This window comes from Vitis riparia, chromosome 19 (assembly GCF_004353265.1).
Source record: "Vitis riparia cultivar Riparia Gloire de Montpellier isolate 1030 chromosome 19, EGFV_Vit.rip_1.0, whole genome shotgun sequence".
In the NCBI taxonomy this organism is placed as follows: Eukaryota; Viridiplantae; Streptophyta; class Magnoliopsida; order Vitales; family Vitaceae; genus Vitis; species Vitis riparia.
Window position 1 is genome coordinate 7470367 of NC_048449.1, and position 18364 is coordinate 7488730.

The 18364-nt window shown below is 33.1% G+C and overlaps 1 protein-coding gene across 3 annotated transcripts in view; it reads left to right on the forward strand.

The window, feature by feature from the left end:
* LOC117908866 (CCR4-NOT transcription complex subunit 9) overlaps positions 1-12996 on the forward strand; it is a 35962-nt gene extending 22966 nt beyond the window's left edge. For all 3 annotated transcript variants that reach the window (XM_034822663.1, XM_034822662.1, XM_034822664.1), the window contains exons 5-9: positions 824-930; positions 9425-9520; positions 11479-11669; positions 11769-11838; positions 12612-12996. In XM_034822663.1, the coding sequence (XP_034678554.1) occupies positions 824-930; positions 9425-9520; positions 11479-11669; positions 11769-11838; positions 12612-12722 (575 nt within the window). In that variant the 3' untranslated portion in view covers positions 12723-12996. The remainder of the gene's footprint in view (positions 1-823; positions 931-9424; positions 9521-11478; positions 11670-11768; positions 11839-12611) is intronic.
* Positions 12997-18364: the final 5368 nt, after the last annotated feature.

Here is an 18364-nt window from a genome sequence, read left to right on the forward strand (position 1 = left end):
ATATATATATATATATATACATATATTTTTTTTTATCAGAACAAACTAGGATATTAAATTTACGGTGGTTGTAGAAGCTCCTACTTCTAAATTTCTGTTGTCTTAATGAAAATTGCCTTGATGAACTATTGGTGTATTATAGATGTATGCAAATTGACACAGATAATTCCATTATGGACACACACACACACACATATATATATAGATATTCAATACACATATGCTATACTTGTACATGCTCATTATTTATTTTTTGGGATATTGGTTAGAGACTTGTTCAAATGTTGGAGCTTTTGGAATTACAACATTAATTAGTGGACACATTTTTTTTGACTTTATGATGAATCTATGCATTACAATACTGTATTTTGTTAAGTTGATTTCATTCAAAACTCTAGTATCCAAAATTTTCCTATATGATATATTGAAATTAGTAATGTATTATCTTCCTTGAAATTGGTTGATAGAGCTTTATATTTCACTCTTTTTGAATATAGATGACACCCACATTTATTGATATCATTTTATCTATTTCCAAATATGTGGAAAAAAAAAAAACTTCTTATATATGATGTATGATTTACGAGCTGATATGTGAGTAGAAAAATCAGCTTCTAGGAGTTAGTAGAGTCAAAGTTCGAGTCCAACAAAGAGTTAGCTTTTTGCTTAGGGTAAAGATATATGGGTTCCTTTCCAGCAGCTCCAAAGGAGATTCATGTCCATGTGCATGCGTAAGCATGTGTATGTGTGCCTTATGAAATTTAATGATTTGATTCTACTAATTTATCTTCTTTTTGCTAACCAAACTTTTTCTTCTTTGCAGCCCACATACCCTTGTACCTGTACCCTTTCCTCAATACCAATAGCAAATCTAGGCCTTTTGAGTACTTGAGACTAACTAGCCTAGGTGTTATTGGTGCTTTGGTGAAGGTACGTTGTCCTTGCTAAGTTATAGTCTTTAAATTATGTTCTTGTTCTTTCCATATGACACTAAAGTATTTTGATTTTTAAAGTTGCACTTACATTTGTCATATATGATATACCTTGTGAAAAAGGTTGATATACCCAATGTTTTAAAATGCTAAAGTCGGTCTTGAGGCGTTTTGCCTAAATGAAGCGAGGCTTAAGCCTCAAGGTAGAATGAGGCATAAGCCTTAACTTAAACAAATAAATAATAAAAAATTATCAAAAAAAAAAATACTCATAACATTACAATAAAATTGAATAATACAAAAGACAAACTTTATAATGATAAAATTAATTAATTTTCATTGTTAATAGTTCCAATTTAGTTCCTTTTTCTCTCATAACATTTAGCTCTCTCATGGTTTTACCAAATAATTTTCAACATTACTATTACTATCACTAGGATCCTCCAGGGAATGTAATTATATTCAATTGCCATATTATCCTCCCCATTGATGTTAGTATCCATCCATCCCTTTTCTTCTTCATCCACCCATAGTAGTGGTATCCGTTTTTATCTATCAATAATTAAGTTATCTATGAGACCAACCACTAGGAGTGTCAGCAATTATCTTATTCTTCTCAATCTCTTTTTCCCTTCCATTTTAAAAGTTAATTGTAAATTAAGTAAAACCCTATTTTGTAAAAGGTTGAACCAAGTGGGGACCTAATACAAAATTCATGAAATCTATATTAAAAGTCCACAAAAGCATTGATGATAGAATCCATGAAAACTCATTAAATATTGAGACTTAAGCCTTTTATAAAATATATACCAAAAGCCCATAAAGGCCGAAAACTCTTTGGATATTCGAGGCTTAGGCTGCAACAGCCTTGAGGCTATACCTTGAAGCTATAAACCTTAATAGAGTGACGCTTAAGCCTTAATTACCTTAATTAGAGGCTATAGCCTCAAGTCTAATTTGTAGAGCCTCAAGGAGTGCCTCAAGGAAGAAGCCTTAATAGCCTTTTAAAACTTGGGATATACCCATATTGTAGGGACCTCATAAACAAGATCCATCATGTGATTTGGGAATAAAATAAAATTTAAAAAGAAAAAAAGGAAGCTATAATTTTATTCTCTGGTAGAATTTATTTATTTATTTATTTTTTAAAGGTCTCATAATTATTAGAGTGTAACTTGGGTGGGTTAGGTTGGTTGACAATCAACTTGACCTCACACCAAGTTTGAAGCTTATTTTCTTGAATCTCAACCTAACCAAGTTGTCCTATCCTAACTTAATTTGAGTCTATTTTCTTGAACTTGAGTTAAGCTCATGTTAGTAAATATATATTTTGGAATTTGTTGAATTAGTTGAATGAGCTGGTCATAAAATACTTATTTAATTATGAATTGACTATTTAATAAGTTATTAAATTTTATGTCTGTTTTGAAGACATTTGAAATTTTAGTAGAAGAGGTCAAAGGCAAGCTGTTAGGAAAGATTTTGGAAAGGGGTAGAGGCTTTTCCAATTGGATTAGATTTGGTGAGCTAAGTCTCTTCCATCTTTTGGATGGAGTGGAGTTATGCAACTGAGGTGATGGAGGGAATCCTTTCACCAAGCAATGGTTGGAAGGTAGAAGAGCTTATAGGGTTGAATGCTATTGTAATGTCGCTAGAAGGTTGATACTTGTTCGATGCCCTCCATGGAGGCAAAGAGGTTTGTACTAGTTTTCCCAAAAAGGAAAAGTCTTCCAGGGGGTTAAAGTATTTTGGTTGGGAAACCTCGAAACTTGTGAGTGGCCTCTTGCTCTCAATTCAGTAGAAATGTTACGTTGGTTGTAGGCCAATTAAAAGAGGGAATCTTAACAAGGGTTTCCTCTAATGAGTCTTTTGTAGACAAGGTGAAGAAAGGTTTAGAAGCCTTCAAAAAGGCAAAGTGGTTTCAAATGGAGGAAAAGGAGGTTTGTCTTAAAGAGGAATCTTTGAAGAGTTGTCTAATGGGATGATGGGGAGATTCTTCCGATTTGGTGCTGGAGCTTTAGAATTATAAGAAATTGGCAGTTCACAATTGGCACTTAAAAAAGGGAGTTGATTTATTTCTGTTAAGGGGAGTTCTCATCCTTTTCAATTTGATTCTTTTGAAGATGAAAAGGAAGTGATGCATGGAGATTTAAGGAGGTTTCTTAACAAATTGTCCCTGCAAAGATGGTCGTTGAAGATGGTGTGCTCTCGAAGAGATTTACATGCAAAGGAGGTTTGGGTTAGGTTGGTAAGGCTACCTTTGCATTTGTGGGAGATGACGTTATTTAAATATCTAGGGGATTGTTGTGAGAGCTTTGTTGTAGTGGATGAAGACATTGTAAGTCGTCATAATCTCCAATGGGCAAGAAGGTTCTTGGTTCCCTTCAAGTGGTGGTGGGGTGTCTCTCTGCTATTCAATTTAGCTGTGGTGGGAGGCCTCGCCTTGGTTATCTTAGGTTGTAGCCAAGAAAGTTGAGAAGCAACAATAGGTTAAGGTAGAAAAAGGTGGTGGTGATCTACACACTAAAAAAAATGTTTGAGAGAAAGCTTGGTCTAGCTATAAAAGCTTAGAAGATGTGTCAAGCTTGAGAGCCTTTGGGGGGTTTGTAGTTGGGAAAGTAGTTGGTGGCCTTGAAAGTCATTTTCTCTTGGTCTTTTTTATGGTGGGTGTAGGCCTAGAGTTTTGGTTGGGGCTACTAAAGGAGGCCCATTGCAAGACAGATAATGAAGCGATTTTAGGTTGAGGTTGTATTGATCCAAGGATGGATGGTATGGATACTAGCCCTTTAGTCCATGATGATTGTGGATTAGGCCTTGCCTAAATTTCTAATTGAAGGGAGTTAAATAGCAGACCAAGGGAGGTAGGTTAGGCCTCAATTAGTATTGAGGGGCCTAAGGGTTGTTTTAGTCTCTCGCCCTCAAAAGGAGATTGAGTTGAGGGCTATGGGAAAGACTCTAACCTGAAGTCCAGGCGCCCTGTTAGAGAGAAGTCTCTCTCGAAGTTGTGCAAAACGGAAGCTCTAGTTTTGAATCTAGATCTAGTGTCATCTCCAACTATTTCTAATGGTCTAAAGGTGGTTTGTGATGACAATTCCCAGGCTCTGATGGCTTGTTTTTCTCTATGCCCAGAGGAGAGAGCGTCTTCTACTAATGCCGCTCTTTTATTTGAAGTGAAACATTTCTATGGTACGTTTTCATCTTCAGTTTGTCTGATAGGGGAAAAGTCTTCTTCTTTAGCTTTTTCTATGTCCAAAGACTAAGGATGAAAATATCGGTAAATACAGATATGTTGGTACTTGGATTTTATGGATATATCATAAATATCGGTAAAATATTGGTGGATATTTTGACAAAAATATTAATGAGGTGGAAATTGTTCAAAATTCATGTAAATGCTTGGAAAAACTTCAAAAAGTGATAAAATATGCAAGAATACACATGCTAAAATTATTTTGCAAATGTAATTGACATAAGTATGGTCAAGGATAAAAATATTAGTAAACACGGATATGTCTAACTTGAAAATATATTTAATATTAAAACTATAATCTATTTAATTCAAATGTATTCAATGATGTAAAATAAATTATGATACATGCATGATTTTTTTTTAATATTTATATTCTTTGTATTTAATTATCATATAAATGATATAAAAATGACTTGTAAAGAAAATTATAATGGTGGTTTTCTATTTTTGGCAATGAATTAAATGAAATTTAAAATAAAATAATTAGAATTAATTAATTTATTTAAATATCCTTTCAATATTAAAACTATAATCTATTTAATTTAGTAATGTTTGTCCATATGCAATAAAGAGCAAAGTTGGCCTAGTGGTTGTCAAGTGTTCAATTTGAACCTTTTAACCTGGGTTCAAATCCCTTTCTTGTAAATTTAAATCATTTTTATGGTTTGACTGAGTTGACTAGGCAAGAAAGCAAAAGGAGCAGAGTGTGATTTGACTGAGAGGAGTGGAGCGTGTTTTGACCAAGAGGAGTGGAGCATGGTTTGACTAGGCAATAAAGCAAAAGGAGTGCCAAAAATTGACCGAAAAATTAGGAAATCCCTAGAAAAATTGGCAAAAAATCGGCAAATACTGAAATATCTTTGATATATTAGTGATTTTTCCCAATTTTTTGTGTAATTGAGCTTTAGGTGTGGGATTTTGTGTTGACCTCCCCCGATATTCAAAATATTGTCGATATTTCGGCGATATTTCCCGAAATTTTAAACTTGCCAAAGACAAGGGCATTTCTCTAGGAAGAACTAAATGCTTGGTTCCATGGAGGGAGCAGGATGTTGGACTTTTAGCAGAGGGCAAGGGTGACGTTTACAGGCCTTTGTGTATGATTGTTGGTGAGGGTTTGGTTGTGGAATTCCCAAAGAATCAACCTAAAGATGCTAAGACTGTGAACCTAAAAGTGTGTAGTGGGGAAGGGACTTCAGGTTTTAGGAGCTCTAGTAGGGGCCCGTTGGAAGTAGAGAGCCTCTCCGATCTATCTTTTCAGAAATTTATCTCTTTTATGAAGTTTGTAGGACTGCCAATGGATGGGCATGAGAAGGAAATTGCTCCCCTACCGAGAAAGTTAGAAACTAGAAAGGGTCACAAAGTTTTGGTTGCAAAGAGGAGGCCCTGCCCTCTTTCATGCCCTGCTTTGTTAAGGAGCTTCGAAATTTGGAATGTTCAGTTAATTAATACAATTCAAACAAAAAAAAGAGTTGTAGGTTGTGTTTTTGGAGTTGCTATTGGTTAGCTTAAAGGCTAGGTGTTCGGATTTCCTCATAATTAGAAGGATTATAGAGGAGGAGAGGATTGGAGTTCTCTTACCTAGTTTTAAGGTAAGGGTTTTAGGGTCATGGGCTTTTTTTTGTAATTGCTAGGGGGCAGAAGGTGGTGCTTTCAAGAAGGGTAAGGAAGAGTGGTTATGGTGGTAGTAGAGTGAATTAGTCTGGGGTTTCTATGTCTTTCTAGGCCTTTATGGTGATGTCTTTTGTATTGGGTGGTGGTTTGTTGTTTGTTTCTCTTCCCTTTTGCTTGTATTCGGCAGCAACTCGTATACTATGTGTGTACTTTGTGTGCCTTTATCAAACATGTTTAATATATTTTCTTTGTTTACCCATTAAAAAAAATGATGAATTGGTTGTTAAACTGATTTTAAATCAATCTACTACCAACTTACGTTAGACATACGTCTAACAAGGAAGTGACAATTAAATATCTAAACTAAATATGAGAAAAAAATAATCAAAATGCCCCATTTGATAAGTTTAAAAAGTTTAAAAATATTAAATAATTTATCATTACTATTTTATATTTTTTAAAGTTTATATAATATAAAAATAGGTTTAGGTTGTCAAACCCCCAACTTAATCCAACCCAAATTTTAATTTAGGATGATATGTTTTGCCTAAGCCCAATTAATGAGGATAAATCTCTTAAGATCTATTGAAGAAAAGATCTTTAACATCTAGAACTCATTTTTGTTAGAACTCTTATTATGAGAAGTTTGTATGAAGTAAGTTTCTAATTCTAAAAAAATAGTTTCTGTTTTTTTCTTTTTATTTTTTATTTTGTAGAAGATTTAATTATTTTAAGAAAGGAATAAGAATCTTAATAAGTCATACAAAGTTAAGTTCCTATTTTCATTGTTTTATTCAGTTTTTAAAGTTTTTGAAGTCTAATAATAGGGCTAACTAAGGTAAAGCAAGATAATGAATGTATGATGAATAATATTATGTTTTTTTTTATTTCTTTTTTTACATGATTGCCTATATTTAAAGTTCTTTTTACATACCTTGCAACTTTTAATTGTTAGACTCCATCACTTACTTTTCTTGTAAGTGAGACTCCTAAAAGGTCTTAGTAAGACTTTAGGGTTTCACATCTCTCTTCTTTGTTTTTCTTTTCTTGTCCTTTTTTTTTGTCTTGTTGCTATAATTTTATTATCATTCCTCACCCTAAATGCTAAAAGATTAATAATTTGGTGCAACTACCTGTCAAATTTCTACAGTCGTCCTTCTTTCTTAGTCTTTCATGATATAATAATAATTAGAATTTCCTTCTACTAGGAGATTTAAGAGGTTCAAAGCTTTCTTCTGCAACAAACCTTCCAAAATGGTTAGAATCTCTATATCAATGGCTAAACCTTAACCCATAGGTTTAGAGAATGCTCTTACTATTATGCCAAAGTGATCCTCCAATCCCTTGCTACTTTGTGTTACCCAAACAACACTCATCAAATTTTAGCTTAACAAAACCCATTGGAGGTGGGCACCATTCAAAAAGTCTTTCCTTAATCAATTGACTAATTTTGCAAACAAGGTTCCAATTTAATAGAATAAGGCTCAAAGGGATGCCTGCAAAAGCTTCCCTAGCAAATGGCTAAAGGGAAGAAGAGAAGTAAAACAAGTCCCAAATTGCTTCTAGAGACATGTAACCCACTTTGTTTGATTATAGACAATTGCCCTTGAGTTGTCCTATGTTACTGTCTATTAGGAAACCCTGGATTGCTCCTTTCCTAGGCCCTGGATCATTAGGGTGGATGAACTCCTATTCTAGGTTCTCTAGATCTAAGCATAGTGGAAACTTGGCATTTAAAAACCTAGATACCATAGATCAAGAGAAAAGTGTTATACCCATGATTTGGATGTTCCCATATCGATTCTTATTAGTATTGAATACTCTAAATTTGTAAATGATCTCATAAACTCAACAATCATTCACCCGATGACTCCTTCTTGAGTCTAGGCATTAAGATGGTGGAGATCTCAGGGCTGGAGGCTAGGACTCTCTCTCTGGACTGTAGAAAGAGAATGATAAGACTAGAAACCCTAATCCTTAACAGGTATTTATAGGCTTCCTACTAAGCTTTAGTGACTTAAGTCCACAATGGGCTTAGGTCACTTAATCCACCTCAAAAAGGTTGTTGATTGATTAATCAACCCAACAAGGCTCCAATTAATCAATTAACCCAACCCAAAGATACCGTTCGCCTACCCTTGTTCAATCTTGCATAATTACTAAAATGCTCTTTTGCACATAATTGAATTAAAAACTCATCCAACCCTCATGAGTTGTGTCATCAAAGAATATGAGTTTGAACGAGGACCATTGAGACCTATATGACAGTAATAGCTCCCTCAAAATTCAATTTAAAGTTGACTTAACATCCCACTACAAAAAATTAATTGCACTCTAGTACCCTATCTATATTACCATAGGACACCAAGTGTTTAGGTCTGTGACCTACTATCCATTGTATATAGTCTCCTTATGAACTAGTCGTCTTTAATCTAAAAAGTTGAAAGCTATTAATCTTTCAAGGGTGCCTGTACAATCCTTGAGTTACAGATTCTTATATTATGTGATCAAATGACATACTCTAGCTTACTAAAAGCATATGTCAAATTCCATTAAGGAATTATTGCAGACTCATAATCACACATCCTTAGGATCACCCGAAAGGATACACTATCTCAAAGTTTATAAGATATCATGGTGCCTCTATTGGAAATACTTGTTACTACCAGCTTCCATCAACAATGACCCAATCTATAAGGAATATATAATCACTTTAGGATTTTACCCATAAGTCAAAGCTACTACTAACTTTTGCACATGCTCAACAGCTTGGTGAAGTTAAGGCTACCTAATAGCTTTATGTTATGACTCACCATAGGCCCTATTCAATATGTAACCATATACGCTAATGCACTCACCATGGGAATCCCATCCCGATGATCAAGACCAATCATTCCTTCAATTAGGAGGAGGTGCACTACAACTTCAAATAAATTGTCTAATTCCACGAATCGGCTATGATCAAATCATCTACTTACTACTAACTTTTGCACATGCTCAATAGCTTGGTGAAGTCAAGGCTACCTAATAGCTTTATGTTATGACTCACCATAGGCCCTATTCAATATGTAACCATATACACTAATGCACTCACCATGGGAATCTCATCCCGATGATCAAGACCAACCATTCCTTCAATTAGGAGGAGGTGCACTACAACTTCAAATAAATTGTCTAATTCCACGAACCGGCTATGATCAAATCATCTACTTGTAAGGAATCCATGATTTGGATTTTCCGTGCAACTTTTAATGCACTCAAGTCATGTATAATGCAAGAGATGTTATACCAGAATGCTCATAGAGTATAATGCATGAAATAAGGATATATAAAAGTGAAATTGAAATATCATTAAATGAATAATGAATTTCAAATTTGTTACATCATGTCATGCTTTTAAGGGCTCTATCTTAACACTATCTTCAAAACATTAGTTACATGTCATATGTAATTGCATACTCTGTGTGTGTGTGTGTGTGGGGCCCATCAACACACAGAAACTATGAATGTTGTGAGGCTCTTACTTGCATTAATTGCTATATTGTTTGTATTGTTTGTAAGGTTTGTTACTCTTGTGATTCCAAGTATTGCTGGTTATTAGCTTTTTTATTTTTTCCCCTCTTTCCAGGTTGATGATACAGAAGTTATTAGTTTCCTTCTCTCAACAGAAATAATTCCGCTGTGCCTACGCACCATGGAGATGGGGAGTGAATTGTCAAAAACAGTAAGTGCCCAGATTTTATAATTCTCTAACTTATGAAGCTTGTACTATTTTCTCTCACTACCTGTTGCAAAAACATCATTTTTTTAGGAAGATAGAAATGTATTTTCTCTCATAAGACTATTTCTAAGTGTTGTTTGCTTTTATTAAAACATAAACACCCCTGCAGAGATCAGTAGTTCCATTGAGGTCAATGAATGGCTTAGCTGCCTATGTCAGCATTTGCTGTCATTGGCTAAAATATACTAAGAGCATGCTCATCTTGTTGATGGATGTGTTATTAGCATGTTAGGAGCAGCATATTTCATGTTGATATTCTTTGCTATCTCGTGGATGTTGCGATGATATTTGAGGATAAGACTTCATTTTTTTTTCTTATCAAAGACAATATCAATAATGATTTTAAAAAAAAGTACAAGAAAATGATGAGGGTTCATCCCCACAAAATACTAATCAAAGTAAGACTAAACACTTCCACTATACAAGGGGAACTGTACACAAAGGTATAGGCTACTTAAGGATAAATAAAGGTAACATCTCTGCAAAACTAGATTCAGCTCCTCTCATTATTATCCACCCCATTTGATTGACAAACTGAAAGCCAACTGAGTTGAATAACATTGAGTGGAACGCCTCTAAAGGTAACAACAAGAGGCCCACAGGGAAGAATGAAAATGAAGTAAATCTCACATCTCTTCCCTCCACTTTTTCTCAAAGACCCTAGCATTTCTCTCTTGCTACGCAATCCAAAGCATAATGAGGCAAGCAATTTGCCAAAGAGTTTTGCCTTTGATGGAACTCCCCTCTAAATGAGATGTCATCATGTCATGCATTTTCCTTGGCAGAACCCAATCTATCTTGATTAGACTGAATAGCTTGTACCAAAGCCCCAATTTTAACTAGCAATTTAAAAAGAGATGGTCAATCAATTCTTCACTTCCCATGCATAAGATGCACCAAGGACGACTAAGGAATTTGTTAAGGTCTTTTCGATTGTAGTTGTCATTGGTGTTTACCTTCTTGTGTGTTACTAACCAAGCAAAGGCCTTGACCTTTGATAGAGCTTTTTATTTCCATAAAAGTTTGGCTAGAAAGAAGGGGATTGGATTTGATAAATTGGACAAGGCCAACAAAAGTGATTTTACTGACTAATATTATGTTTTTTCCTGTTGTTCCATGTGACAAAATTGACTTGATTGAGTTTGTTTTTTAGACATTGTCTTGGAGTTGGCCCCTTGGATCTGCTTGGAAAGATTCCCACCTTAAGCCTTTTGTTTAATTTCAATTTTTTCTGTCTATATGGTGTCTGAAACATACTACTTAAATTAAGAACCTTTAAACATATTCAAGTGATGGCTCTCACATTTGGATTTAGGCTATGCTCCATTATATAGGTTTCCACCTCCATGCTTTTCTCTGTACCCAACTATATTGCTCCTCTTTTTTCAAGTGGGTGTGGCAGCTTCCTTTTTCTTTTTTCCTTTTTTTCCAGTGGTGGGGTTGAGGTTTGTAATGAGTTTCAGTGAAGTTTTTATGCCTGCTATTTTTCTGTGTTTGTTTGTTTTTGTTTTTGTTTTTTTCTCTTTTTCTTTTTCCATTTTGTTTTGTGTGTGTGTGGGAGCTAGCTTTCAGGTTTGTAAGAGAGTTTCATTGAAGGTGTCCCCTCTCCCCAACCCGGTTAGCAGTATAGCTTTGCAGATTTATAAGAGTGTTTCATTGAAGGTGTCCCCTCTTTTGTTTATTTTTATGAGAGGGCCTGAAGGTTAGTGGTTTAGCTTTTCAGATTTATAGGAGAGTTTCACCAAAGATGTTATGCTTACAGTTTGCCACCTTTTCAGGAAAAGGTTTATAGAAATGTTTTGTTTTTTTACCTTCTCTTTCTTATTTTGTTTCTTTTTTGGGCTTGGGATCATCAGCTTTCAGGTTTATAAGATTTTCACTCAAGGGTGTTATGCTGGCAGGTTGCCACATTTATTGTTCAAAAAATTCTGTTGGATGATGTGGGCTTGGATTATATTTGTACTACGGCAGAGCGATTTTTTGCAGTAGGTCGAGTTTTGGGGAATATGGTCGCAGCACTTGCTGAGCAACAATCAACAAGGCTTCTTAAGCATATTATTCGATGTTATCTTCGATTATCAGACAACCCAAGGTTGGTTGAAATTTACAGTGATGTTGGCTGATCTCATCCCCTTTTATCGTATCTTATTTGTATTTCTAACAGCCATGGTTTTGGTCTTCTATCATACAGGGCTTGTGATGCATTAAGAAATTGCCTTCCGGACATGTTAAAAGACGCCACTTTCAGTAGTTGTCTTCGTGTAAGTATTGCTTGTGACTTTCAACTACTTTGAGTCTCAAGAAGAAAATAGTTATCTTTTAGCTCCACACAGTCCATTACACAGGTATAAGTTTATACCCCTTCTCGGTACAACTACTCAAAAACTCTTAACATTATGTAGTTTTAGGTTACGTTTGGTTCCTGGAAAATTTAAGAGAAAATGTCGAGATAACGAAAATAAAGAGGAAAAATAGAATAAAAGAAAATTAAAAATAGATTTAAAGTTAATAAATTATTTCTATACATCACTTTATACTCATTTATCTTATTTTACCTCTTTTATATAAAAATTAGATAATTTGAAAATGCATAAATTTCTTATTAATTTTAATTATATTTGAGTTTTTTTTTTCTTTTTTTTTTCTTTTTTTTTGCATTTTCCATGGTAATTTTTCTTGACATTTTTTTTTTCTTTCCTTAATACTTTCTTAGAACTGAATATAACCTTAGTGTTTTGTTATTGTCATTGTCATAATGTTTGTCTGATATCATGTAACATATATATATAAAAGATCGATTTCTACATTTTGTACTTTTAGATAGGATCCTCGTTTTGGTAATTCTTAGGCTGGAGATTACTTCCCAATCCTGGGCGTAGATAGTTGATTGGTTTTGAGATCACACCACCATGGGCACCCATTGAAATGAAATTGCTGTGGAATTTGAATATTCAAAGAATCTGTTGTCTTCTCTGTGTCCAGCATATTTGGTAATGATGCTTTCCTGTATCATACTCTATATTTTTGTTTGCAGGAAGATCCAACAACGAGGAGGTGGTTGCAGCAGCTGCTTCACAATGTCGGGGGAAACCGGGTTGCTGCATTTCAGGCGGGGGGAGGATTTGACCATATGCTGGTGAACTGAACTGAAAGTAGAGAGTTTCTTTAATTCGTTTTCTTTTGTTGGTCGTGGAGGGGGAGACTTGTTATTTATCTTATTTCATGTGTTGTTTCTTATGTGAGAAACCGTGTGTTATTTAGAATTAGGAAATGTGTCTGAGACAAAGCCAGTTACTGCATCTGGTCGACTTCTACCTATTTTAATTTCAGAGTTATTGTATGTAGTTAGCTCTTCATCTGTAGGCATGGGTTCAAAAGAAAATACTGGAAAAATATAACCAATCTGTTATAACTTTTAACTGGATGTTTGACACCAAATGTGAAGAGACTGGGGTGCTGATAAAGAAGTTTTTAGAACATACATAAATTTATTAAATAAGAAAAGTGGAGAACTGAAAAAATGAGAAATAAATAACTAAGAAAAATAAAACACATGAATTCGGAAAAACGTCGAAGGAAAAATAGTAAAAAATTAAATTTATTGAAATATATTTTTCTCAATTTTATTTTAGAAATTTTTTGAAATATGTTTTCCATTTCTTCCTCTCCTCTAAGAATCATCAAGAAATCTGGAAATCTTTTTTCGATAACCTAAATTTAGAGTTTTTATAGGGGGAAAAAAAACACATGGCCTGTTCCTATTGGCCACTTATTCCTTAAATAATTACCTAAAAATATCTATGAAAAAACTTAAAATCTTGATTTATAATCTTTTGGAACTGACTTCAGGTTGATAAGAGTACAAAAGATTCGATTTTCGATATGAGGAGCAAAATCTAAAAGTGGTGGGGCCTGATTTTGAAATTGAGGTAATTTCGAAATGGATTTTAAAATCATAAATTGAATTATTGAAATCACCATATATGCTTGGATTGAAGGAGCTGAACCCGCAACATTTTGCATTTGAAATGGTCCTTCAATTCTGCCCGATCATCTTTAAATGGTTATAACTTCTTTTCAATTCTGATTTGTGCAACATTTGAAAAGTTGAGTTTATGACTTCTTGATCTTTAAAAACATATATGGCTTGCCCTAAAAAGATCACGGGAAATATTTCAAAAATCATGTTAAAGTTAAGGTATGTTCTACTACTAGGTTTGAGTTCCAAATTTGATTTTAAGTTTGATTGCATTTGTTTCAAACCTCCTTCCTTATGGTTGTTTGTACCTCTCACTGTAACATTAATGTTTAATGCTCATAATTTCCTTATTTTGTCTTTATAAATGCTAAATCTCTTTTTAAGCATATTGAACTCATTACTCTACTTTAATTGAAAATGACTTCAATAACTTGCATCATTTTCATCCCTTAAACCTGAAATTAAACTTAAAATATACGTTAGATTCATAACTGAGGTTTTAGCATCAATTTGAGTTAAGTTAAATGATTTGAGTTTTTATATTACATAAATCATATCATATATATATATCATTGAAACACATATTTTGGCTCCAATCAAATCCTAAATCTTGATTAATTGAATTTAAAATCAATAATTTTAGGTTTATTTTGGGAAATATTAAATTAGTTTTTTTTAACTTTAGTAAATAATTAATATTTTTAATTTAAAAATAATTGAATACATTAAATCTGATCTCAAAGTCTGACAACCCAAAATGCTTTGTGATTTTTCGTGGCTAGGGTTATAATGTGTTGTTCATGACAAGTAGGAATACTCACGACTATACTACAATGACAAAATAATAAAAGGAAAAAAAATTGTTTTGTTTATACCTTTCATTTTTAGGATTTGAAAGCTCATTCTTGCTTGACTTTATGTCGCTCTAGGTTACCTATACGGCCTTTTTAATATTTTTGGGACTAGGCCAGTCAGATGACACGTGTCCTAGCCTACTACAATTAAGGCATTCTATATATTTTTTTTTTTTTAGAGATGATCTTATCTTTTTCTTTGGAAGAATTTTTAATTTTCTTTCCCTTATTTGGGTCTTGCTTTTTTGGAGAGCTTTTTATGAAATTTCTCTAAGGCAAGCTCTCCTTTTTCAATTATATCAATATACTCATACTCAATTTCTTCATTTGAATAAACCTCTAGGCAACGCCTTTAAATTTCTTTGAACTTGGAAGTAACATCTCATATATTTTAAGGGACCCCACAAATTTATCAACTCTCATAGAGTCAATGTCCTTACTTTCTTCAATAATTGTGACCTTAGGCCTAAACCTCTTAGGAAGAGATCTTAAAATTTTTCTTGTTACTACGGAGTTAAGAATTTTCTCTCCTTGAGTTAAAGCTTGAGTTAACCATGTCACTAAACTCTAAATAAAATACAAAGAAGGTCTTATCCTCTTGTATCCTAATGTTTCAAACTTGGTGATGAGCATTTGAATTTTGGACAACTTCATAGTCGAAGAGCCCTCATGGGTTATTAAGATAATGTCCCAGGCTTTCTTAGCACATTTGCATATGGCTATCCTGCGAAATTCATCAAGACTAACCTTATTAAAAATGCTATAAAGAGCCCGAGCATTCTTTTCATTGCTCTCATGGTTCAATTAGTCTCATTCTTTTTCAAACTTGAGTTCTCCAGTAGATCTTCTAAGTTCCATCTAATTTTAGCGTTTCTTTGCATTAAATTCCATTGAATTCTAAATTCCATTTAATTCTAGGCTCATTCTCTTTGCATTTTCAATAAAAACTCTGTACGAGTCTTCTAATGAGGATAGTTTTTGTCATCGAACAAAATTTTGGTTTTTAAAAGTTTTTCCTACTCTGATTGTTAAGATAATAGAGCCCTAAAAGTATGACATGATATAATAGTAATGGATTTATTATTTATTAATAAGATTCTTGTTTCCTAATTTATCCATAAGTTTCATGCATTATATCTTTTGAGCATTCTAGTCTAACATCTATTATATTGAACATAACTTGGGTACATTAGAAGTTGCATGGAAGATCTAAATCATAAGTTCCTTACAAGTAAATTATTAGTTCACAATTGGTTCATGGACTTAGGCAATCCATTTGAGGTTATATAGTGCACTATCTCTTAATTGTAAGAATGATTAGTCTTGGTCATTAAGATTGGGTTCCTATGGTGAATGCACTAATATACATGGTTACACATTTGATATGACCTATGGTGAGTCATGACATTAGTTATTGGGTAGTAATGATCTCATCAAAGCTATTATATTGTATGGTATCTTAAATGTAAAAGGATACTAAGTTTGTGATAAAGTTTGTAGTAACTTTGACTTATGGGTGAGATTTTAAGGTGGTCGTATAGTCCTTATGGGAGTGCAATTGACTCTCTACAATAGATTTTGACTTAACTTCATATTTGAATTTTGATAGAGTCAATATTTTCCTATAGGTCTTAGTGGTCATATTAGAGTCGCAAATTTTGTTTTAATGACACAATTAGAGAGTGAATATACAATAAAAAGGCTTAACTCATCCAATTTATCTCAAATTATTGATAAGACCCTAGCCATGAGTTTAACGTATATTTTGAGCTAAAATCTGGGTTTAAGAGATGAAAATAATTCAAGTTACAAGAACTTCTTACATCCATGATAGTAAAGGAACTTAATGTACATACAAAGAGCTCCAATAGTTCTAAAGCATGATGAGTGTTGCAACAAATGCAAATGGAACAATGCATAACAAGAAATATGAGAAATGAATATTATGAAGAGATATGGAGAGCAAGCAAAAGTGAGAAAGAAGATTAGAGGTCATGGCTCAAAGTTCAATATGGGAATTGAAATTCAAACATGATAACAACACATACCTTGAATTTGACGTGAGTTTTAAAGGACTTTAGGAGTTTAATTTTGAGAAATCATATATCATTTCAAATTTGAGAAGTTAGAAGCCTAAAGCTTTAGACAACATGAAAATCGGAGTTCAATCGAAGAAATATGACTATTTGAAGACAACAAGGTAGAATTGAAGAGTCATTTTGAATTCAAAATGGTCATTTAAAAAATTTTACTTATAATTTCAAAATCACTCACCACCACTTTGAGATTTTGCTTTCCCTACCTCAAAAATTTTGTCTTAGGCACTCCGTCAACCCTAAGAGGGCTCCACATGACTTGGAAATCAAGATTTTTGCATTCTTTTGTTATTTTTAGGTAATTGTTTAGGAAATAAGTGACCAATAAGAGCATCTCATGGTGTTAGTTTTTACTTTTCTTATAAAAAAAAAAATCCAATTTTAGGTTTCAAGAAAATAATTAATTAAAGATTTTTTTTACAATTTAGAGAAAAAAGGAAGACATCAAAGGTTTACCTTGGTTTATTTTCTTTCTCATTTACATTATTGAATAAAACATTGTTTTTAATTTCATTAAAATCAAGAATAATTATTTCTTATTCCTTTATGGTTTATGTATGTAAAAATACGCTCATCAAAGACTAAAAAACTATCTTAGGATGGGAAACATGAAAACATAGGATTAGATCCAAAAGGAAACTATAGGTGAGATTGGAGTAATAATAGGATGAATGAAAGGTTAGAGCATTGGTATTGAAATCAAAATACTTTTTAAAGTTAGTTTGACTTAGGAGATGATACAATCGCGCATTCCTTAATATTAGGAATTCTTGGTAATTCTTAATCTATAATTATAAGAGATTTTGTCATTGTTACCTACCTTAAAAAAAATCTACACAAAGTAGTAAAAGCCTAAAAATCTGAACTTATTAGATAATTCAAAATGGAATAAAATAATAAAAGTTAGGATACAGATCAACTTTGAGTAGACATGCATTCTAAATACCATAAGATTAATCAAAATATACACTCTTATTTCGCTTAAAGGTTTATACCCAAAGTTAAATTGTGGAACACCCCAATAAAAAATCAATAATTTCTCTGCAATTTAATTAGGTTTATTTTAGTAAATTCAAAAGTCCTTTGAATCAATTATATACATCCTTCATTTAGAGAATTAGGTAAAAAGCAATATTTTTTTTTAACTTGGTTTTGACAACCTTTACTGGCCAATCCTAGAAGACAATACTGAATGTATTGTAAAAGTTATAGTAACCCTATCTTTGGTATTTCTTAGCCAAAGTTACTATGTAATTTAGGCTTAGTATTCAAGATAACAAAGATTGATGGTCATAGTTCCCTCTCGAACTTATGCTTCATAGTGATATAGTTTATGAGCGTTAGTTGTGTTATTTGTTTACTTGTGTGCATAAAGGCTTTTTGGTAAATACATAAAGTTGTACAAGAGCTTTTGAATTATCTATTTGGATTGAGCTAAATAATTAATTAGAGTCTAATAAGGCTAATTAATCAATTATGATCTAAGTGGACTAGTTTAAGTAACCTAAACTTAAGATGGACTTGAGTCACTTAAACCTACAAGAAGCCCAAATAAGCCTTCCTTAAGGGTTAGGGTTTCAAACTTTTGTCACACTTATTTTCTAATCTCTAGAGAGAAATGAACCTTAGCCATCAACCCTTCTAGAGGATTCCACTGCTTGTGTGTTAAGATTTGGAAAAGGCCATTGAGCAAAATGCTATTGAGTTTACAAGATCTACCATGTATTTGACACATCTTCATCGATGAGAATGGTCTGGAAACATGTAGATTTGAGGTAAAACACATCTATCTAGATCTATAAAGTTTTTCATGCTTATATGCTTTTGTTGCTTAGATCTAGAAAGCCTTAGGGAGATT